This window comes from Zootoca vivipara, chromosome 9 (assembly GCF_965207765.1).
Source record: "Zootoca vivipara chromosome 9, rZooViv2.hap1.1, whole genome shotgun sequence".
In the NCBI taxonomy this organism is placed as follows: Eukaryota; Metazoa; Chordata; class Lepidosauria; order Squamata; family Lacertidae; genus Zootoca; species Zootoca vivipara.
The window spans coordinates 35003101-35026420 of record NC_142592.1 but is presented as its reverse complement, the minus strand read 5'-3'; the positions used below and the strand labels follow the sequence as shown (position 1 = coordinate 35026420).

The following is a 23320-nucleotide window of genomic DNA, read 5'->3' as shown; positions in this document are numbered from 1 at the left end:
TTTAATGAATAAATAATATGTGCAGCACTAAGTAAGAGTTTTGCCTTTATACACCGACTGATGAATATGCACAGAAAGCCAGTGTGGTGTAGCAGCTACATTGTCAAGCTCACTCCATGCCAGCATGGCTAATAGTTCAGGCTGATGCAAGTTGTAGTCCAGGCACATGTGGATAGCTACAGGTCACACATTCATGCTCTAGAGAGTCAGAATTTGATGTTCTCCTGATCTCCCCCTTAGTTAGGTTTTCCTGAGGATTTTTAGTGGTCTTGCAATTCTCTGGTTCTGGCACACACAAATATCCCCTACCCTTATAAAAGATTTTGACTACTCTTTGTCTTCTGTCTCCATTCCAACATCTTGGCTTGTTACATATGCATATTATAAAACACTCTTACAACATGTGGCATGCACTCTGCATGTTTGTGCATGAATTACAGTTGAGCCTTCAGTCTGGTGCTGTTTCTGACAGGACGTTAGCAATGCAGAACTGTTTTACGTTGACTTTAAGGGGAAGACGAAAGCAGTAACTTAAATTGTGAAAGTCTCTCTAGTTTTTATTTTCAGTAGCTAATTTTCCAAAGTATCAGTTACGATGTGTACTCAGTAACAACCCAGTGGGCTGATGTACAGAGCGATTCTAGCCATGCTTACTCAGAAGTAAATCCCTAAGTGCTTACTGGGGTTTTACTATCCCAAAGTGTGCCTATGACTGCTTGGCCAACAGCCCTAATCCTATTTACTTGGAAGCAAGTCCCATTGAAAGGAACAAGACAAATAAACATTTAGGGTCAATGTTTTGTTCAGTAGTAAAGATGTTAGAGCTATCAGGGTGGATTTCAACAGTCTTCCTAATGGACTCTCTCACAGGCACTTTTGGGCACAGTGTATGGTGTGTTTTTTACAGAGCCTAGGGCTTGCTGATCAGAAGGTCGGCGGTTCAAATCCCTGCAATGGGGTGAGCTCCCATTGCTCGGTCCCAGCTCCTGCCCACCTAGCAGTTCGAAAGCACATCAAAGTGCAAGTAGATAAATAGGGACCGCTCTGGCGGGAAGGTAAACGGCGTTTCCGTGTGCTGCTCTGGTTCGCCAGAAGCAGCTTTATCATGCTGGCCACATGTCCCGGAAGCTGTCTGCGGACAAACGCCGGCTCCCTCGGCCTATAGAGCGAGATGAGCGCCGCAACCCCAGAGTCGGACATGGCTGGACCTGATGGTCAGGGGCCCCTTTACCTTTACCTTTACTTCTAGTTCAGTTGCATAATAATGATAACAATTAGCTAATCTTGCCAAACAGTAACAACAATATCCTATAAAGTCAGCCACAGCTGTTCTCCTCTAATGGATGGATGAGCTGATGTTGAGAAAGAGGACTGTTTCAGGTGGCTTGGGAAACCATAGTTTCCTGCTACATGAACAAACTGGTGAGCCCTGGACTTACATGTTCTCACTCCTTTCCCCCCCTTTCGTGGCTGTGAGGAGGCAGTCAGAAACTTCCACTTCCACTTTAAAATAAACCACTGATCTTTGTTATGTCTGATCTCAGGCCACTGTGGTTTGTTTAAACTAATTAGTGAACAAACCATAGCTTGATCCTGCTATGTTCTAAGTTTTAGCAAAACTCAGTGTTTAAAGTATGGCTATAATGGGAAACTGTGGTTTCTTTAAAGTTGGAACTTAAAACTTCTGATCCTTTCTTGTGGTTCACAAAAGAGGAGGAAGGTGAAACAGGAAGCGCACAGGCCTGAGTCTTGTTCATGGAACAGGAAAGAATAATTTCCCAATAAAAATGAATTGGCCCATAGTGTCTTGCCTAAAGCTACCTCCTGAGCTTCATGACTGAGGCAAAATTTGAATGAAGATTTCTCTGGCTCACATGCTTAACCACTACACTACATATGTGCAAATATGGATGCAAATACACAGAGGATGCTGTTTTATTGTAGTCGTTTAAACAAGATGACTACAGATTTCACTAAGCCCTAATATTCTAGGACTGGCCACCATGAACTACAGTGGTACCTCGGGTTACAGACGCTTCAGGTTACAGACTCCGCTAACCCAGAAATAGTACCTTGGGTTAAGAACTTTGCTGCAGGGTGAGAACAGAAATCGCACGGTGACGATGCAGCGACAGCAGGACGCCCCATTAGCTAAAGTGGAACCTCAGGTTAAGAACAGTTTCAGGTTAAGAACGAATTAAGTTCTTAACCCGAGGTACCACTGTATTGTAATCTACCGTGGCACTTTCTTGTAACATTTGAGACTTTTCCAGGTACAAAATCGAGAGAAGCTATTAACATTTGTTTTATTCCCAGGAGGAATGATTTTAAGGACAAGAAAGCAAATGTTTATAAATAGGAGACTGGATAAACACATTGCATTTGGAACAATAGTCCTTGGTTCTTGAAGGAGCGCATTCCACAATCTTGGAAAAGCTCCTATGTAAAGCTCTGCATCCTGTATAAACAAGTCTCTTGCAGCTGATAAATGGTTCTCGTGAACAAGGAATGGCATTGCCAGTGATAAATACATAATGAACACAGGTTCATAAATGCATTAAATATGAAAAATGAAATGCATTGAAAATAAGGGAAGGGATCTTTAGTTAGGCAAAGTGTTTTTTTGATGGTGGTGGGGGATGAGTGTTTGGACCCCTGGGCTCTCAGGGTTCTGTCCTCTCCCCCATGCTTTTCAACATCTACATGCAGCGGCTGGGAGAGATCATCAGGGGGTTGGGGTTGGGTGTTCATTCGTATGCGGATGATACCCAGCTCCAACTCTCTTTCAAATCAGAACCAGTGAAGGCGGTGAAGGTCCTATGTGATGGGTGGCAGCCAAGAGATTGAGGTTGAATCCTGACAAGACAGAAGTACTGTTTGTGGGGGACAGGAGGCGGGCAGGTGTGGAGGACTCCCTGGTCCTGAATGGGGTAACTGTGCCCCTAAAGGACCAGGTGCGCAGCCTGGGAGTCATTTTGGACTCACAACTGTCCATGGAGGTGCAGGTCAATTCTGTGTCCAGGGCAGCTCTTTATCAGCTCCATCTGGTACGCAGGCTGAGACCCTACCTGCCTGCAGACTGTCTCGCCAGAGTGGTGCATGCTCTAGTTATCTCCCGCTTGGACTACTGCAATGTGCTCTACGTGGGGCTACCTTTGAAGGTGACCCGAAAACTACAAATAATCCAGAATGTGGCAGCTAGACTGGTGACTGGAAGTGGCTGCCGAGACCACATAACACCGGTCTTGAAAGACCTAAATTGGCTCCCAGTACGTTTCTAAGCACAATTCAGTGTTGGTGCTGACCTTTAAAGCCCTAAACAGCCTCGGTCCAGTATACCTGAATGAGCGTCTCCACCCCCATTGTTCTGCTCGGACACTGAGGTCCAGTACCAAGGGCCTTCTGGTGGTTCCTCCGTTGCGAGAAGCCAAGTTGCAGGGAACCAGGCAGAGGGCCTTCTCGGTAGTGGCACCCCGCCCTGTGGAATGCCCTCCCACCAGATGTCAAAGAGAAAAACAACTACCAGACTTTTAGAAGACATCTGAAGGCAGCCCTGTTTAGGGAAGCTTTTAATGTTTAATAGACTATTGTATTCTAATATTCTGTTGGAAGCCGCCCTGAGTGGCTGGGGAAACCCAGCCAGATGTGGGCGGAGTATAAATATTATTCTTAGTCTTCTTCTTCTTCTTCTTCTTCTTCTTCTTCTTCTTCTTCTTCTTCTCCGTATTATTATTATTATTATTAATTATTGATAATCCATCAAAGAGAACTATGCACTGGGTATAAGTTATAGATGTACTCCAGGATTCTCTGAGGGCTTCTTCAGAAGTAATACATTTATTATATAAAAAGAGATTTTCCTTGTAGGGAAAGGCATGAAACAACCCACTTGTCATCTCTTTATACATTTTGGGAAGCTGCAACTAGTCAAGAATGATGGGGGGGGCAGTTATTGTTTTTGTTAGTTACTATGTTGTGCATTTTTGTGTTTTTATATTGTAAACTGCCACGTGATTTTTGGATGAAGGGTGGTATAGAAATTTAATAAATAATTATTATTATTATCACATATATACATACTCCTACTTTACTGCATAGATGTGCCATTCATGTAGGAAATGCAGAATGTTAGCAGCCACAGTGTTTGAGATATTTAGAGAAGTCCCACTGATAACAGAAAAAGTGACTCAGTTGTCATGGTTTGGTGATCCAAATTGCCTGAATGTTGAACTGGATATTCTATGCTTTGTTTGGAACTCTTTTGGAGGGGGTGGAGGGAGTTCAAGTTCAAATTTGTCTAATGTGGTAGAAAAAAAAATACTCCTGTGTTATTGCTACTAATGTTATGCCTGATAGCTCAGTCCAAACATGCTTATTCAAAAGTAAGTATTTGTGGATTTGTCAATTCCAATTTGCCTCAATTTCTTAGTTTTCCTATTTTAGTTCGGTTCTCCACATTTCTACACCAAACTTTTTTTGGATGAAAATTCATCAGTGCTTAATACAAATGTCTCCCAATATAACACATGTTTGTATGCTATTTCCCCCTAATATGTGCAATTTTATGCAGAGTTTACTGGAGAACAGCAGTGAAAAATTCAGAAAGAAATCAAATTTCAAAGGATGGCTTGGTTTTTGTTTGCATATGGTTTTGGAAAGTCAAATTGTCCAGGTTTGCCTTAAAATGCAAACTGCATTGAATTTCTCCTCATCCCTGTTCAGAGGCAAGTCCCAATTTGATCAGTGGAACTAAACCCCTAGTTTGTGTTTTTGGATGGAAAGAAAAAGACCTTTTGTTTGTCAAGAAAGCTTTGTGACAGCATTCCACATTTGATTCGAAAAGGACCACTGAATTGGCTATACTTTTTTAATGAATTTATATGGACCTTAAACACACACACACAATGAAAGTGACCTTAAAATTCCTTTGTGAGAGATACAGACATTGTACCTTGAAGACTTACCTGTACTGAAGGGAAGCAAGCATTAAAGAGCAATTTGTGAGCTGCAATTTAATACGACTGCCCTGCTGTGAACACTTTGACAGCTTTTGTGCTGCTGTAAAAATACATTTTATTTTTAAATTGTTTTTTCCAGCTTATACGAACCCCTGTTGAAACCCCACAATGAAATGCTACACTCTCCCTTCAAGAAATGTCCTAACATTTTAAAAGCCCCTTTTTTAAAGAAAAGAAGTAAAAACCCGTTTGATTTCTCCTCTTCCACACCTGTACTACTAAGTTCACACCATTTTTTTTAACCTTAAGAGTGAGCACAAATGGTCTTCTCCATTTCAAAACTTATTGTTCCTCCAGGTAAGACCCCCACCTTGATGTAATGATATTCCTAAAGTTAATTTCACATCTAATTTGACCCTTAGTGTGACCAAGAAAAGATGAAAGATCAAAATTTGTTCAAATGCACTTTGAACATCTAATTCTGCTGGCCAGGAAATCAGGTCTTTCTCTAAGTCAAGCTCCACATTTTTCCTTGGTTAAGATCGAAAGCTCTGCCTCACTTAAATTTAGTTTAGGCAAACAATGTGTGCTATTGATGGGTATGTTTGATTGAACATTGTAAAAGAGAAAGTTGTGCATCAGTTGCTTAAAAAAAAAGGCAGGGAACTTGAGATGCACACCCAAATTTTGAAGCCTTCCACTGTGGTCTCAGTCTTGAAATAATTAGTTAATACCACGCAGTTCAGAGGGTATTTCATAGGCCGCAGGAAGCATTGGAACTCCCCTTTTCCCCCTGGGAGCAGACGAGATTCACATGGATCCCTTGGGGTCATGCTCTATTATGTAACCCCATTAATTTAATTCCGCAGGAAAATGTTAAGAAAGGCTACGTACACACTACAACTCAATAGTCCATTCCATTCTTTGAGGAGTTTCCCTCCTCAAAGAAATTTGGGCATTATAGTTTTTACAGGTTGGTGGGAATTGTCACTCTGTAAGGGGTAAACTACAGTGTCCAGAATACTTAGAGGAAAAGAATGTGCTTCAAATGCATTTTAAAGGGACATTGGGTATGCAACCAAGGTTTGTCTTGCTGGTTGGGTAAGAAGTCTGTTGCAGTTTTCCCATCTTTGCTCTTCAGCTATATCCTCTAGGATTAATTAATTTGAATTCTATAACTGCACGTAGCTATGAGGCATAACAGTATGTGGGAGGTTTGTTTTAACAGCATAATGTTAACTAGATTGAAGTACCGATTAATACGTATCATCCGTGTTGTGAAATCTGGTGTCATATTCAATTTTGTGCAGCTGTTGACATGTATCCGAAAACCTGTTGACTGAAATGTGAGGAGCTCACTGGAGATTCTCCTGCACATCAATTAAAGCAAGTCTTTTGGGGGGACTCTTGCAAGTCTCATTCTCAGTTCTGTTCAGATGTAAGTGATGGGGATGATAGTTGTGGTTCACCAAAAGGGAGCTTTGCAAAGTGAGGACTACTCTTTCAACAAGCTGATAGGATGCATACTACAGAGGAGAGGAGCTCACATTACAGAAGCATTTTATTAAAGTCATAAGAATAATCAATTGCTAACCCCTCCACTTCATGACAGCTTAAACCCCACCAATGGTAGTCATCAACAAAATAAAAATGTTTTATAGGTTTTTGAAATATACTTCAACTGCAGAAAATATCTGAGGAGGTGGTGGTGAGGGCTCCACAGTTATAAAACTTCTTCCAAATTTAGTTTGACATATTTTGAAAACTTATAATGTTACTTGCATTAGCCATTTTTAAATAAAAAAAAGTCAGCACTCACAAAGCTGCTTTCGTGTGCATTTATTCACTTACTGGGCATGACATGATACAGACTTATAAAACTGAGTTGAAGGGCATTACAAAATCTCCCACTTTCACAAAATGTAAGAACTCGAGGTTATTCTGTGAACCCAAGAGGCAGGTTCAATGCAAAATAAACTACAAGCCCATGCATTTCAGGGTCACTTCTCTCATTGTGAGGTTATGTGGCCATTTGTATCATCTTGCCAAGTGGTAAGGAGAATTTTTTTAGATCATAGATTAGGTAGCAGATCAATGGTTATCTGCATCTACCCTAGCATTTATCTAATACATAATGTGATGCGGAGAGTACTTTGAAACACACATTTGAAAATAGCTATTAATACAAACATAGATTCAAACCACTTAGTTTTAAGGAGCCGTAAGCACCTTAAGATGATGTTTATGAAATCAGGCTTTTGTTAGTTTGGGTGGACAAAAATAAATAAATCATGTCCAACCACAGGCAAAAGCTGAGGGAATAAAATATTAAAAACAAAATCTGACAGTAGAACTTGTAAGAATATGGAGAGATGCACATAAGAGAGACACATTCAGAACACTCTGCACCACTGGCCACTTCCTCTCCAAAAAATTATTGCAGAACTCCTCTAGAAAAGGCAAAAGATAAGGAAAGTGGAGAAGCTTTCTTGTGAAGAAAAGCTTTATACTGCTTTTTAGCTAAGGGTGAAGAGATGATGACTGGTAGGTAGCACAAGAGATGTTTAGAAAATTATGAATTGCTTGTTTCTTGTTTAGACTCTTGCAATGCATGATAGATTGGCTGCCTTTAAACAATCCAGAAACTGTAGCTGGTGCAGAAGAGGGTCACAGGTTTATTAACTGAAGCTGCTTCCAGACAATATCTGTTTTGGGGTGGAATTCAGCCACATGCATACAAATTTAGGTCGAACAATTGCACAGATGAGTGGGTAGTGTTATGCAAAAAACCAATTTCCCCCAAAGAGTGGACTTTTTGTAATAAGGAAAGTGATGGGGAGATTCACTGGAAAGTGTAGAAAAGCTTTTGCTTCGAGGCAGCAGCAGCACCCAACCTTCCCACAAGCAAACTGGAGTGAAAGTTCATTAAACAGCAATTGTCATCTAATCTCCCTGATGATGAATGCCCAATAAACAGGTCTGAAAGTGCCCTGGGACACAGCAGTTGTATAATAATAATAATAATAATAATAATAATAATAATAATAATAATAACAACAACAGAAAATCCAAAATAAAACACAATAAGAATCAATCTAGACTTGGCTGCTTGACCACACTATGCCTGTGGATTGTCAGTTGCACTAGCCCCTGGGCCCTATTTAAAACACTGGTTTGAACCTTAGAAACCCTAAGAAGCCTGGGACCAGGTTACATGAAAGAATGTCTTCTCCTACACACGTTGACCCACACCTTAACATCCTCCTAAGAAGTCATGTTCTCTGATTACCTCTGATTAATGAAGTGAGGTGAGCAATCACCAGAGACAGGTCCTTTTCAGTAGAGGCATCTCAGTTACGGAATAGGTTTCCAGGGGGACAAGCCATTTTTGTAATCTTTTTCCTGCCAAGCTGAATAACTTTTTGTTCACCCAAGCCTTTTACATAATTTAAGTCGTCTCCCTCTCTGCTTAAAAACCATGTTGCTTTTTATTTTATTTTTTATTTTGAGGATGTGGCAAGTTCTGTTTCATTGTTCTGTCCGGCTTCTTCCCCTTTTAATGGTTACCATAGTATTTCACTTGTTTTTGCTAACTTGTTGTTAGCTTCATGTTATAGGGCAGCATACAAATACCAAAAAGAAATATGGAGACAAAAGGAATTATATGCGGTCCATTTCTACACAAAGAATTCAAGATAATTACAATGAATTAAATTAATTGCTAGTAATTTGACAACCGTGAAACGAGTGACTTTCCTACACAGTTGACTTACAGATTTATTGTTGCAAGATGGGTCACTGGAACAGATCGGTTTGTTAAAAGGATCAAACAAAATGGTGCTGGATATGCCTAGTAGCCATAACAGCTGAGAACAGACTCAATGTGTGTATTGGGTTTATAGGCACGCCTTGAAGGTTTTTCCTGCTCTCTTATGATACTGATTCATCCAATGAAGCTGAATATTGGAAAATTCAGGGCAGATGAAAGGAGGTACTTTCATACAGTACTTAACTCTGGAATCTGCTTCCACAAGAGGTAGTGATGGCTACCTATTTGAGTGGCTTTAAAAGAGGAGTAAACAAACTCATAGAGAAGGCTCTCAATGGCAGTATGCCCTGAATTCTGCCAGCTGCTGGCGATCACAGGTGGGGAGAGTGGTCTTGTACTCATGCACTGCTTATGGGCTTTTAAAAGGCCTCAAGTTAGCTACTGTGAGAACAGGATGCTTCACTACATAGACTCTTGGCCTGATCTGGCAGGGCCCTTCATACATTTTTAAGGAATCAAACTAATTCACAATTCCGAGACAAATATATGGATCAGAACATGATTATCCATTGGTTCTTGCATGTCTAATTCTGAGATAACAGTTCTTGGGTTTAAAAAGGTGCTAAAATGCATATAGAATGCATATTTTAAGAGAAAATGCAAGCAAAAATGTGTGGTTTGCTGGGGAAGCGCAAAAAGGAAACTATAGGCAAGACTCTATGATCAACTTCATTACAGTGAAGTTCAATTTCAAAGAGTGCTACCCAAAGTGTGCTGCCAAACAGCTCTGGCTTGAGGAAATGCTCAGCTGTAGCATGTGAAAGCTGGGTGTGCTATTTTAATGTGTGGAGTGTGTCCACATCTCAGGATCATGTCTCCGGAAAGTCCACCAGCATGGCTCGAAAGCAGAATACCCTTTCCCACTGTTGCTGTCCAGCTACTGGCACTTCACACCATCTTCAAAATAATGTATATTCCACTTTTCCAAATGGTGCTCAAAATGGGTCATGAGAGCAGTAAACAAATCAGTATATAAATAGGGTTTGCATCCACCGTTAGCCATACTCAGCAGAAACCCCTTTAAATGAATGAACACTTAGGTTCATCCCTTTCAGTTTGAGCTTCCTCTCAGCAAAACTTGGGTGCAACCTATAGTCAAATACCAAACACATTTTATGAATAGCCTATTTTATGCCCCTATTATCCAACTAACAAAAAATTATTTTAACTTATGAAATACATTCTAGGCATCTTGAGCCTGTTCTAGGCATTTTCATGTCTCCCTGAGAGGATTGGGTCGGGGAGATAAACACTTTGAGTAGTATTCAACTAAGTTTTATTCAGAGTTGACCCATGAAAATTAATGAACATTACAGAGTTTGGTCTATTAATTTCAATGAGTCTGCTCTGTGGAGAACTTGGTTGAATACCACCCTTTATATTTGCCTTGGAAGCATGAATTTGTTTCTGCAAATATTGCCCAATGAAATCTTAACCCATGATATCAGCATTTTTTATCATACTCGTCTGCATTTTTGCAAGTTAGTGATTGACTATTTTAGCAGCCAAGAAATGTTTCACTTCAAAGTATTACATGTTACTTTATGTAACTGGTTATTGTGAAGTTTACCAAGCAAATATTCCCTCTCTTTTACAGACTTGGATTATCACTTGCTTTTATCTTCAGCTGCTCCTCCTTAATCCTCTTCTCAGAGCCCAAAGTCCCTGCGGGAATCCTGTGACGGATGATGTGTATGACATTGCAAAACTGGCAAGTGGCTTTCCTTATAACCTTCTTTTTATATACTAAATAATGTTGTGACTATGCTAAGCAGCCACAGTAAGCAAGAAGGGACACTGGGGGAAGCATGTTGACTTACAATTGAAGATTGAAGGTGCATTCACAAAAATGGTTGTGTTTACAGCAGAGCTAGCCAACTCGGTGCCCGCCAGAAAACTGTTGGACTCCAATTCCCAGCAGTCCCTGCCAGGATGGCCAGTGATCAGGGATGATGGGAATTCTGCTCATCTCCACTGTAGCACAACATTGCATTCAGGCATTGACTCCACCACCTCATCCCAAGGGAATTCTCTCTGCTCATGACCTCCAGCCAGTGAGGGACCAGGTCACTCTCTTGTTGGCCTGGGGGGACTTGGATTCAACCTGCCTGTAAATTGACCAATTGCTGATGGGTCCGGGGCAGACTTTCAATGAGCAGGGCGGACTTCACTCTGGTCCACTTCTCAGAAATAAAAAGCAGCTAGCCCCTTCCCTGGCACTGCCATTTTTCCATTTCTCTTTTGGGTTCAGCTTGTGCCTACTTGTTACTGTGGGTGATTGCTCAGTGTGTGACCTTGCTATAGATGATCACAGTTAGGGTTGCCAGACTCAATAGTGGAGAGGACTTCTGCGCCTTTAATTGCCCTGCTCTCTTTTGAGTTTGGAAACCTTAAAGAGAAACCAGCAGACCCTTTGCTTGGAAATTAAACAAAGGTTTTGCTGGTTTCTCTTTAAGGTTTCCAGACTCAAAAGAGAGTAGGGCAATTAAAGGTACAGAAGTCCTGTCCTCTATTGAGTCTGGCAACCCTAATCTCAGTCCCCATATTGGGGACCAGGGAGGAATTTTTCTGTCAGACTAATTCGCCTCTTCTGAAGGTTTTACTTTCCTCATAACAATTGTCACAACTTTGATGGGTTAGGCCTTAGTCTTGGTTGGAGGAGAGGCTGTAAGCTTCTGTCTGCCCCGCTGAGGGAACAGGTATTCCATTAAAGGAATCCAGGAGGAGGTGCTTCTGTCCAGATGCCCATGTGGGGTCCAGGGTCATAGCACTCCTCAAGACAGCAATCCAGTCAAGGAGATATTTGATGTATGTCACAGGGCCTAACCATCTCTGGATCGGCCCACATAAAACATCCAGCAAGTAGGTTGGTTGATATAGGATATACCATAGCTGCCAAGTTTTCCCTTTTCTCGCGAGGAAGCCTATTCAGCATAATGGAATTTCCCTTAAAAAAAAGGGGGATAACTTGGCAGCTATGGGATATACCCAATGCCTAGGCCAAACCCCTTGCATCTGTAATCAATAAAGTTGTGGCTAATTCAATCCAAAATGAATGTTGCCATGTGTAGGCCTTGTTTGGGTGGGGTGATGGTTTCATAGCACTTTGGCGTGTAATAATTGCTGCAATCCAACAACCTCTGGAGAGCACCATGTTAGCTACTCCAGATTTGCAGCATCCAAGACAGCAGCTTCCTGGACTTCCTGTTCAACTCACATGTTTGTTTTAACAGTCAGCAGCACATCTCAGATGTCCTTAATTTGTTTTCTTTGTTCCATTTTTGATGCCCATTAGCAAATTCCCCAAGTGCTAGTATTAGCTTTACTCTCAAGCCCATGGTAAATAGGCCCCCTCGCCTCTTAACCTAAACCTGAGTGTTTCATTTGTGTGTTCTTACTTGAAAATAATGGATTGAGGAGCGTTCTGCTTGTGTTCTCACAATCTTATGGAAGAAAAACCCAAATCGCGTGCTTTTTCCCTAATTAGAAAAAGGGCAATCTTTTATGAATTGTATTGTTTTTTCTTTTACAAAAAATGCATCTCAAAGGGGTTTCTGCCAATTTAGATTAGATCATCTCAGCAAGACTCAGATAATGGAAATGTCACTGAGAAACAATTCGTAACACACAGCCTTGCATGTTTTACCCCCAAGTAAAGACCAAGTAAAACAGCATGCAGTACAGTTATGAACAATGTATATTGAGCTGAACAATTGAGCTGAACAATTTTTTAAAGTCACATGGATTCTAGAAAACACATGTTCCCTCACTTATGAGAAACATGTTGCTTTTAATGTGGGGATGAGTAAATAAAATAAGGAAAACATTAGCTGATACTGCTCCACATTGACCCAGTTTGCACATTAAGCTAAGGCTTAGTGCAGGGCTGAAACTAGGCTTTCTGTCACCCGGGGCAAAGACTTGGTTTGCCACCACCACCCCACATGTGTTTGTGTACACACACACACACACACACACACACACACACACACACACACTACAGGAAGGGATAAATACAAAGCGCTTCATATATCAGCATCACATTTAGGTCATAGGACTCAATTTTTGTAGCTGATTGTATGCAGCAGTCCCCGCTTTATGTATTCATATGGTGTAAACATGTATGTTGTCCTGTAGATCCAAACACACACACACACACACACAGAGAGAGAGAGAGAGAGAGAGAGAGAGAGAGAGAGAGAGAGAGAGAGAACATAAGCAAGCAATACTCCAAAGTGCTTCTGTTTCCAAAATGGGCAGGAGGTGGTGTTCTGATCTCTTCACCACATTTAATTGATCTTTGAGACATTGATGGAAGCAAAAGAAGAAGAAAGAAAGCAACAAAACTTTCCCCTTTCAACTTGCTTAGAGAGCAACTTTCTCCATGATTTCTCTTCCGCACACAGTTCCAAAACAGACAGGGGGAAAGGGGAAGGAGGATCATTTTCCAGGTTTTCCTGCTTCGCCTTGCAAATTAGCATCCCTCTCGTGCTCAGCAGTTCAAGATCCACACGCTACAAAAGACGGGAAGGACGCTTTTAGTCCCTGGAGCCGCAAGGAGGTGCTGCGGTCAGAGGAAGCCCCTGTAAGCTGGGAGCCTCAGTGGTGCCCCTTTAGAAGCTTCACCCAGGGCTGAGACCCTGGCCAACACTCCGTTAACTACAGCCCTGCTTAGTGTGAAATCACAGGATCTCAGAAAGGAGATTGCAGTCATTTTGCTCCTCCTCCAGTCCTGATGCTGCTGTCCTTCTGTGAACTATGCCATGGTTTGGCTTAACATGTCATCCATATCCAGGCTTGTGGTTTTTCTCACTCTAGAGAAACAATGAACTATAACAAAGGTTTGTTCTATAGCATTTGGCTTGTGGTTTATGTACAGGAGATTACAAAACCAGGTTTGGATGGCACACTAAGCCAAACCATAGTTTAGGTCACAGCAGTGTAGCAGGACCGAAGGAGGAGCAAGTAACCACAATATTCTTTCTGGAGCCCCCACAGTCATGTGCTTGTGTCAAGCCATGGTTTAGCTTTGTGGTATTTACAATGTGTGTGGCTGCGGGGTAGGGGAAAGAGCTGGTAAGTCATGGTGTGAAACAGTCCTGCATGTGATCAACTCTCTTTCGGTACAGTAAAGCTTTGAGATTTTTGAGCCCTTGCAAGTTACATGCTTTCATGCAATCCATTTCATGCTACCATAAATATTTATGGTGAAGCTGATCTCCACGTCAGAAGAAATGTGGTTAAATGCCTTTATTAGCTTGTGCAGTACAAACAATCACACCTACCAGCTTTCCAAGGGAAAATGAAATAGTTTCATCTTGTTGTTTTTCCTAACAAGGAGTTTAATGTTTGTTTGTTTGGGGGGGGGGTATAAACAGTGTGCATATGGATCCTCAAATGTGTTGGAAATCTGAGGTGAGATTCCCACACAGTGAAAGTTGCCCCCAGTTCCATTCGCCACACAGAGGCAGCTTAAGGTCCAAATAGTTTACTGTTGCAGAAGATAAGGCTTCAGTAATACATTTCTGGGCGTTTATATATACATAGAGCTTGTAGGCTTTGCAGAAACAGATACAGATACAGATAAGTAGAAATACCTCCGTTGGTCCAGCAATTCAAATCTTTGAATTACTTTTCCAGATTGACTCCGACACAGACAGCACAAGACTGAGTGTGATATGTCTTAATCACTTATACCAGGCATGGCCATACTCGGCCCTCCAGCTGTTTTGGGACTACAACTCCCATCATCCCTAGCTAACAGGACCAGTGGTCAAGGATGATGGGAATTGTAGTCCCAAAACAGCTGGAGGGCTAAGTTTGGCCGTGCCTAACTTATACAGTCAGCACTGACTGGGCTGACTCTGCACCTGTTGGCTTATCTCATACATGGGGTGATTTGTGCTCATGAAGGAAACCAACCCCTTCCTCCATGTCCAGTTCTTCAGACACAATGTGCAGACAGTTCCCACCTTTGCATGGTTCCCCACCATCGCCAGTTATTCAAGTGCCAAGAACAGTTCCTAGTGGGATTCTATGCTTGAACTTCTTTATTTTTTTATACATTACATTTATATACCACCTTTATCTTCCAAGGAGCTCAATGTGGTGTGCCTGGTTGGTCCTCTCTATTTCTGGTTGGTCCTCTCTATTTCTGATTGGTCCTCTCTATTTAGGCTAAGAGATGGTGACTGGCCCAAGGTTACCCAGTCAACTTCGTAGCTGAATGAAGATTCGAACTCTGGTTTCCCAGGTCATAGTCCAACATTCTAACCATTATGCCACACTTTTTGGGACTTTTCTGAGAACAAGCAGAGCATTACACTGGGGCCAAAATATTTAAGTTATTGCTTAGATCTGTGAGGCATAAGAAACGGCTTTACAAAACATTAGACCACTGATCCACCCAGCTCAGTATACTTGGCTGGCAGGGATTATTCAGGGTTTGGGTCACGAATCTTTCCTAGCCCTATCTAGAGGTGCCGGGGATTGAACCTGCTTGTAAAGTTTGTGCTCTGCCACTGAGCTACAGCCCTTCTCTGTTTGACAGACAGTCTTTTTTCAGATTTCTAAAAATAAATGTACATGCTTGGCTAAGGTTACCAGGGTTTTTTCAATGAATCTGGGGACACTTTTCAACTTCCTACTAAATCAATGGAATTTGTCAGGGGACTGATTTGCAAATCTGGGGACCAAGGAAATGGGGACGTCTGGTAACCTTACGCTTGGCCTTTTACAAACCATTTCAAAGGCATTCTTATGTGTCTCTGCTCAGCTTACTCATGTAAAGCAGTATGATGGGGGTCTGGAAGAATTTACAATTTTAGTGTGCATTGCTGCTGTTCCTTTTTAAAAAAAATTGCTGTTCTTAATTTTAATTACCCTACTCTCCAGGCTTTTAATTTAAAGCGGTAACTCTGAAACAATGCTTTTTATATTTTCATGAGCTGCCTGGAAACATTCTGTGCACATAGTATTAATTTTCTATTAATTGTGTTGATGTAATATGGTTTTATGAGTGATGCCGCACAGTTTTATGATCACTGTTCACAATCCACTTACTCAAGAGTCATCAACTTCAGTGGAAGTGGTCTGGCATAAGTGGTTTTAGTATTGCACTGTTAAATAAGTAAATATCATTAACTGTTTCATTGTTCTACTTAGAAGGGAGGCACACTTTTCCAGCTGAGACAGAAGGAATAAAGAGGAAGTGTATAGTGTGGGAGAATATAAACAAGAGGCAAGAGAGGAGAAATGTACAAGCAGGAAAGAAAGTGAGAATCGGACATCTAAGCAGAAGAAACAAACTGCAAATACAGAGAAGGGGCAAATGAAATGAAACGGAAGATCCAGCAGCTGTGCTAAGTGAAGCCATAAGGCTTTGTTCAGCTATTTATTCAAATAACAAACGGCCTGTTCCTACACAAAAGCCACATATAAGCTTTGGTCTAAGTGCAAACTTCCCTTTAAAAATTATTATTATCCTCCTTTGAATGGAAGATATTATACAACCAACAAAGTAACCTGAACCAAATGACACAAATAAGCATGGACTCAGCCCTCTTGCAAATAAACAGGTTGATTTTTGTCAATCACGTACATTTCGCTGTATTACGCTGTTTGACAGCAGAAAGGTCTCCCACGAGAGGTGGTGAACTCTCTTTCCTTGGAGGTTACTAAGCAGAGATTGGATGGTCATTTGTCATGGATGCTTCAGCATTGCAGGGGATTGAATTACCGGTAGTTGACCTTCATGGTCCCTTCCAACTCTACAGTTCTATTATTCTCTAAGCCCCCATTGACTATGGTCCTACATGCATTGCATTAGCTGCCAGGCATCCCCAAACTGCGGCCCTCCAGATGTTTTAGACTACAACTCCCATGATCCCTAGCTAAAGGACCAGTGGTCGGGGAAGATGGAAATTGTAGTCCAAAACATCTGGAGGGCCGAAGTTTGGGGATGCCTGCATTAGCTGCATTTCAGCTGGACTACCATAATGGATATATGTGCCATTGCCCATGCAAACTACTCTGAAGTATCGGTTGGTACAGAATTCTGCTACTAAAATCTTGACTTGGACAAGAAGCAGAGATCATGCGGCCTCTTCATTGTCTCAGCTGCAGAGGGAGCTATTTTCAGCACAAGGGGTGAATTCTCTTCTGGAAAACCTTCCAGGGGCCACATGCCACTGGTGGGAGGGGCCAGAGGCAAAAATTGACAGAGCAATGAAGGCTGATTAGATCTTTGTATTGTAGGCTAGTTTCTACAAACACTCTCACACACCCCTCTCTCCTCCATTCAAGGAGGCATTAGGGCATATTGCAGCTAGGCAAAAACAGCTGAGGAGGGTTCAAAGTAGTGCTGGGGAGAGTCCCATATAGAGAGGCTTGGGGGAGCGCATTTGGCCCCCAGGCTTGGGTCCCCCACCCCTGGCTTAAGAACATCTGTGGGTGCTTCCCTTGCATGTTCCCTTGCCTTTGAGGAGACTTGCTGGCAACACGGGAGTGTTTTTGTGGTGTGTGTGTTGTGGTCAGACCTCATATGTGGAACTCCCTGCTTCAGGAGGTTAAATCATTTTCCTCCTTGTTTGTGTTTACTAGCAGTGGAAAACTTTGCTTTTTAAACAAGCTTTTGATTCTGTTGCTGCTGTATTGATTAGTTGGTGCTGCTCTTTTGGTGCTGTTTCTAAGTTTGTGTGTCAGTGATTAAATTACTGTGATGGTTTTCTGTGCTCCTGTAACACATTAAGTTGCCATTCTTTATGATGCCATCAACAAGAGGTGGCCATCAATTTGCTCATAATCTTTGGCATCCTTTTAAACCTTTGGAATCCTTCTTCAAACACCCCTCCTTTGTGACCTTCCTTTTCACTGTCTGAAGCCAATTCTGCCATCTGAAAGGAACTCACCCCAGCCCTTTCTCCTTTTCCTCCTTCTGTCCTCTCTTGAACCATCCCACCTTCTCTTTATCATCCTAGGGCAACTGTGCCTTTCCAGCTCTTCTCATTGTTTGTTTTTAATTTGCACCCTGAAAACTCTGACTGTGAGTAACAACAAATTAAAATTTACAACTTGCATTAAGTGAATTTTAAAAGCACACTAAAATTATAAAAGCACACTTGAAACTTTTGGGAAAGCTTCCAAGGGAAAAGGGTCCCACGGTTGTAGATTGTGATAGTGATCATAAAGCTCAATAAAACTCTTCTGGTCTAGGTATCACCTGGGTGTGTGTCAGGATTGTTGCACACGCAGAACATGCACTCTGTGTGTTAGCAGAGCAGGTCTGCAGATCATTTTCTGCTTATGCAAGGAAGGGATGCAAAGTGAGTGGTCTTTCAGTGCTCCCAGAGTAGTTGTGCACATACTAATGAAAGAGGAGATTCCTCTCTGTATCAGAAGATACACTAATCATGCACTAATCATGGGACTTCCTACCCAAAGGTATCTGCAACCAGAGGTTCCCCTTTTATATATATAAAAAGGTGCCACCCTTGGAGTGAATGATAGAAGGGATACTACTGTCCTCCGGCATTTTCCACCTGAGGCATCTGCCTCCCTCTGTCTAGTGGTAGGGCTGGCCAAGCTCAACTTATATCAAAATGTATGTGCTAAGATAGTTCATTTTTTGGGTAAGAAACACTTTACAGTTTCATAGTCTACTCACACTGGAAACATCATATCTAAACTATTAACATTAGGCAAACAAAACAAACAAAGCCTTGGCTAAGTATATAATACATGTGTTTGTCATTTAGTGTATGTAATTGCTTATAGCAATCATTGCAGCCTTTCAACCTGAGTTGCAAGAGCAAAACGTTCAATGTTCCTTCCCAAAACAAACTTACGGATCAGATATTCATTCTTGATCCTGCCCTGCAGCAATGCTACTGCTGAACACATAAACATTTATTGTACTGATAATTTGGTAATGGTTAATCCCACTTCATCTTTCTGCAGCTTTCCCCAAATCCTCCTAGTAGAAACCAGCTGGAGAAAATGGCTCAGGGCACATCACATAAAGGAGGAAAAGGACACAGAAGCGCCACAGAGCTGAGGTGCTGGGTAGTAAACAGTCCTCAAAATAATTGGAATAGGCCCACACTCCATATGGTCTGTTGGAGGGTGGTGAGGAAGGCTGGTGGGGATTATGACTGGTGAGAACCCCAAGCTCCAAATACAGAGGCTTGGAGGTCCACATTCTGCCTCTGGGCTTTGAGGTACCCCCACCCCACCACCACCGCTCAGCCCAGGCACTGAGGTCCTCCTCCGAGGGTCTTCTGCAGGTTCCCTCACTGCAAGAAGTGAAGTTACAGGGCCTTCTCAGCGATGGCACCCTCCCTGTGGAACACCCTCCTTTCAGATGTCAAGGAAATAAAGAATGTCACAACTTTTAGAAGACATCTGAAGGCAGCCCTATATCAGGAAGTTTTTAATGTTTGATGTTTTATTATGTTTTTTATATATGCTGTTAGATGCCCAGAGTGTCTAGGGAAACCCAGCCAGATGCTTGTCTAGCCGCCATGCCCACTCTTTGTCCTTTTGTCTCCTCAGCAGTGTTCTGTGCCCTGACCTTTACCTCCTTTGCAAAGGTATTTCCCCCTGCAATGGAAACATGACGTGGTGGAGCAAGTTGGGGAGATAACTAGGCATCACCCAGGGGTGTAAAGGGCAAAGCCCTGAATGTATATTGCTGGTTTTGCATCTCTTGCTAATAAAGAGAGGCTCTGCGTAGCTCAAAGTTAGCTTGCTCCTGCACAGCTCACTTGCATCCCAACTCTCATATTGTCTCCTTATTTCTACAAATAATAATAATAATAATAATAATAATAATAATAATAATAATAATCCACTATTTCGTGTTCCTTTTGAGGAGACTTGTAGTCCAGTATTATCATCATGGCATAGTGGGTTTTCCTAGGGAAATGTAGGGATGGGGAATCTGTGAAGTTGATTGTAGCAGCATTGCAGTTAATGAAAGGCTGAAGGGGGGGCGGGGCAATTGAGAGCTGCAGTAGTGCATAGAAAAGCATTATCTGGGTGCCTGGCCCAACCACAGATGGCCAGCAGGTCTACTCATTGAGAAATGATGGAGAGGTAGACCTGGAGTACAAGTTTCCTAGTGACCAGCTCTGCCCAGGCCTCACTATTGCTCAGTCATCAGCTCTACCAGAAATGGCAGGCCTGTTTCCTGATTCTAGTTATGTATGTTTTGTTTGGAGTACTGTACAGTGGTACCTCGGGTTACAGACGCTTCAGGTTACAGATGCTGCTAACCCAGAAATAGTACCTCGGGTTAAGAACTTTGCTTCAGGATGAGAACAGAAATTGTGCGGCAGCGGCAGCAGCAGCAGCAGCGGGAGGCCCCATTAGCTAAAGTGGTACCTCAGGTTAAGAACAGTTTCAGGTTAAGAACAGACCTCAGGAACGAATTAAGTTCTTAACCCGAGGTACCACTGTACTATATATACAGCTTGGCATGCAAATAGAGAAGCAGGCAGGTGAAGGGGATTGGTCTACTGAGCTAGTGACAGAAAAAACGATGTTCATTATGTGTTAAGAGCCTAATTAATTAGATATCTAGGCTGAGAAAACCCCTGGAGAGCTAGTGCCAGTTTGAATGGATAGGCTTCCCCAACCTGTTGACTCTTGTTGGACTATCCCTCTCACCAGCTGGAGTAGTAGACTATTTCCCCTCCTTCTTAGGTGTCTGAAAGTGTCTCTGTTGCCAGAGAAGAGGTACCCAAAGACACCTGAAGCATTATTTTGCAGAAGAATTTATGCCACAAGCAGCCAAAGTGGCTCATCTGCTCCGTGTGATGGTGGCCTGCCAAGGTCATGACAATTTTCCAGTTCCCATGCAGGAAGCAGGTGCTTTACAGAGCACCTTGCAAGTTCCATGTGAGGAGTCACAAGTAGTGTTGGAGTTGGTTGCTTACCAGATTACTGAACCAGGAACAGCCCATTGCAAATGGGTTAAGGAAGTGGGTACAAACGTGTACAACTGTCTCCCTGACTGAGGTCTTGAAAGGTCTTACTGAATTTCACATGCGGGCAAGATTTATGTAAATTTCCCAGCTGTTGGCTCTAGACCTTTAAATTGTAAGGGTCTATACAAGTGCTTTCTGTGACATCAGAGGAGGCATGCAACCTTCAAAGAAGATCAGCTAACAGTGTTAAGGGAGGCAGGACAGGCAAATACCTTGGAAATCAAGGAAGGTAATGCAAGGCTGAAAGGGTTGGAGGATTAGGATTCTGAGGAGGATCATTCTAAGTATGATCTTTGCTGAGATCCTATCCACGTGATCACTTTGGACTTGCTGTGACTTGGACATAGATGAGACCGCAATATTCCAACTATATTTGATATGCAATTCCATAAATAATTTGCAATTAAGGGAAGTTTTCTGAGTCAGACACCATGCATATATATTATCCACTGTCATGCACAAGCTGTCTTATGCTGAGTTGTTTTCTGTTTGGAAGTAATGCTCTTACTCCTTGAATCTGTAGCCTTGACCACTTACGGTTTTGGGTTTTTTTAAAAACTGTGCGTGAAAAGTGCTTGACAGGCCCTGATGCCGGTAAAGTAGATTGTATACATAATGCATGCCAATTCTTGTAGTGCTTGTTGATCTGGAACAAATTTAATCTTGCAGTGACCTTTCTTAAAGAAATATACATTTGCTGGCATTGCTAAGTATCGAGTACTTTCCCGCATACCAAGTATGGAAAACAATGTATTCCCTTTTGCTATTGCTGGATCCCAAATTATCTGCTATCAGGATGGTGAGAAATACAGGGTGGGATTCGACTAGTGGATGCCTGCACAAGGACTTCCGCTAACACAGTGGGGCTTTCCCTCCTCTTCTGCCCCCATTTCCCCCAAACTGGCTTAGGGGAATCAGGATAACCTTAAGAACAGAGTATGAGGGAATCATTCCATCTGGCAAGCTGAAAATCTTCTCCAACAATGACTGGGATGAGGAATGAGCAGCCTTTCCCAATAACCTACCGTTCCAGTTCAGAATTCAGATGTAACAGAAAATAAGCACAAGCCATGATGAGTCTTGGATTCATGCACCACCTTTGTATAGGGTTTCATTGGACTCCAATTCCCATCAGCCCAAGTCAACATGGCCAGTGGCCAGGGATGATGGGAGTTTTAGTCCAGCAGCATCTGAAGAGCTATGCATTTCCCACCCCTGCCATAGCAGAACATTTAATGATCTTTTTCTATATAGCAGGTAATTAAATTTAAGCTTTATTTTATATAGAATTACTAAATAACCTTTAATATCCTTTATTGTCTGTCTGTAGGTTGGAAATCTTCCAAATGATTATATGATAACCCTTAAATATGTCCGGAAGATGGACAGTCTGGTATGTACAACCGCTTGAATTATATTCTTTGTAAAACAAGCAAGGGAGTCATTGATGATTCTTGCTTTCTGCTCTTATGAGATTAGAACTTCAGGTTTTGTTAAAGCTCTTACTAAACAGAGGCTTTTCAAAAGCTATTTACTTCAAAAGATACTGATCAGTACTAAGACTCAATGGTTTCTGTGGGTGAGTTAAGCTTAAACCAGGAGTGGCTAAGCTTCAGCCCAGCTCACCCCATGACCCCCACAAATTTCGGCAGACCTGAGAAGGGAAAATATATGCAATGCTTTGCCCAGCCCAACACCCTCATTGGGACAGAAATTACCTCCTCACCCAGTATCGAAACAGTCATTTAATGCATGGGGGTGAGCTTTAATCACACTTCCTCAAATGATCTGCCCAAATCCACTGATGAGGAGGCCTATGTTCCCATGTGTGTATTCTACGTGGGGCTACCTTTGAAGGTGACTCGGAAACTACAACTAATCCAAAATGCGGCAGCTAGACTAGTGACTGGGAGTGGCTGCTGAGACCATATAACACCAGTCCTGGAAGACCTACATTGGCTCCCAGTGCATTTCCAAGCACAATTCAAAGTGTTGGTGTGGACCTTTAAAGCCCTAAACGGCCTCGGCCCAGTATACCTGAAGGAGCGTCTCCACCCCCATTGTTCAGCCCGGGCACTAAGGTCCTTCTGGCGGTTCCCTCACTGCGATAAGTGAGATTACAGGGAACCAGGCAGAGGGCCTTCTCAGTGGTCAGATGTCAAGGAAGTAAACAACTACAGTGGTGCCTCGACTTACGAATTTAATCCATTCCGAAGGTTGAAAAATTCATAAGTCGAAAAGCGCCATTGGAAATGCGATTTCCAATGGAAAAGCGCCATTGGAAACGCGATTTTGAAAAATTCGGTTGTTGAGTCATTCGTAAGTCGAGGTACCACTGTATCTGACTTTTAGAAGACATCTGAAGGCAACCCTGTTTAGGGAAGTTTTTAATGTTTTTAATGTTTGAAGTTTTATTCTGTTTTTAATGTTCTGTTGGAAGCTGCCCAGAGTGGCTGGGGAAACCCAGCCAGATGGACGGGGTATAAATTATTATTATTATTATTATTATTATTATTATTATTATTATTATTATTTGAGAGAGAGTT

At 42.1% G+C, this 23320-nt stretch overlaps 1 protein-coding gene across 1 annotated transcript in view; it reads left to right on the top strand.

Annotated features, from left to right (window-relative positions):
* Positions 1 to 23320, top strand: part of KITLG (KIT ligand) — an 85728-nt gene that overhangs the window by 39901 nt on the left and 22507 nt on the right. Inside the window, exons 2-3 of the mRNA XM_035127402.3 lie at positions 10385 to 10498; positions 22105 to 22167. Coding sequence (XP_034983293.3) covers positions 10385 to 10498; positions 22105 to 22167 — 177 coding nt within the window. The remainder of the gene's footprint in view (positions 1 to 10384; positions 10499 to 22104; positions 22168 to 23320) is intronic.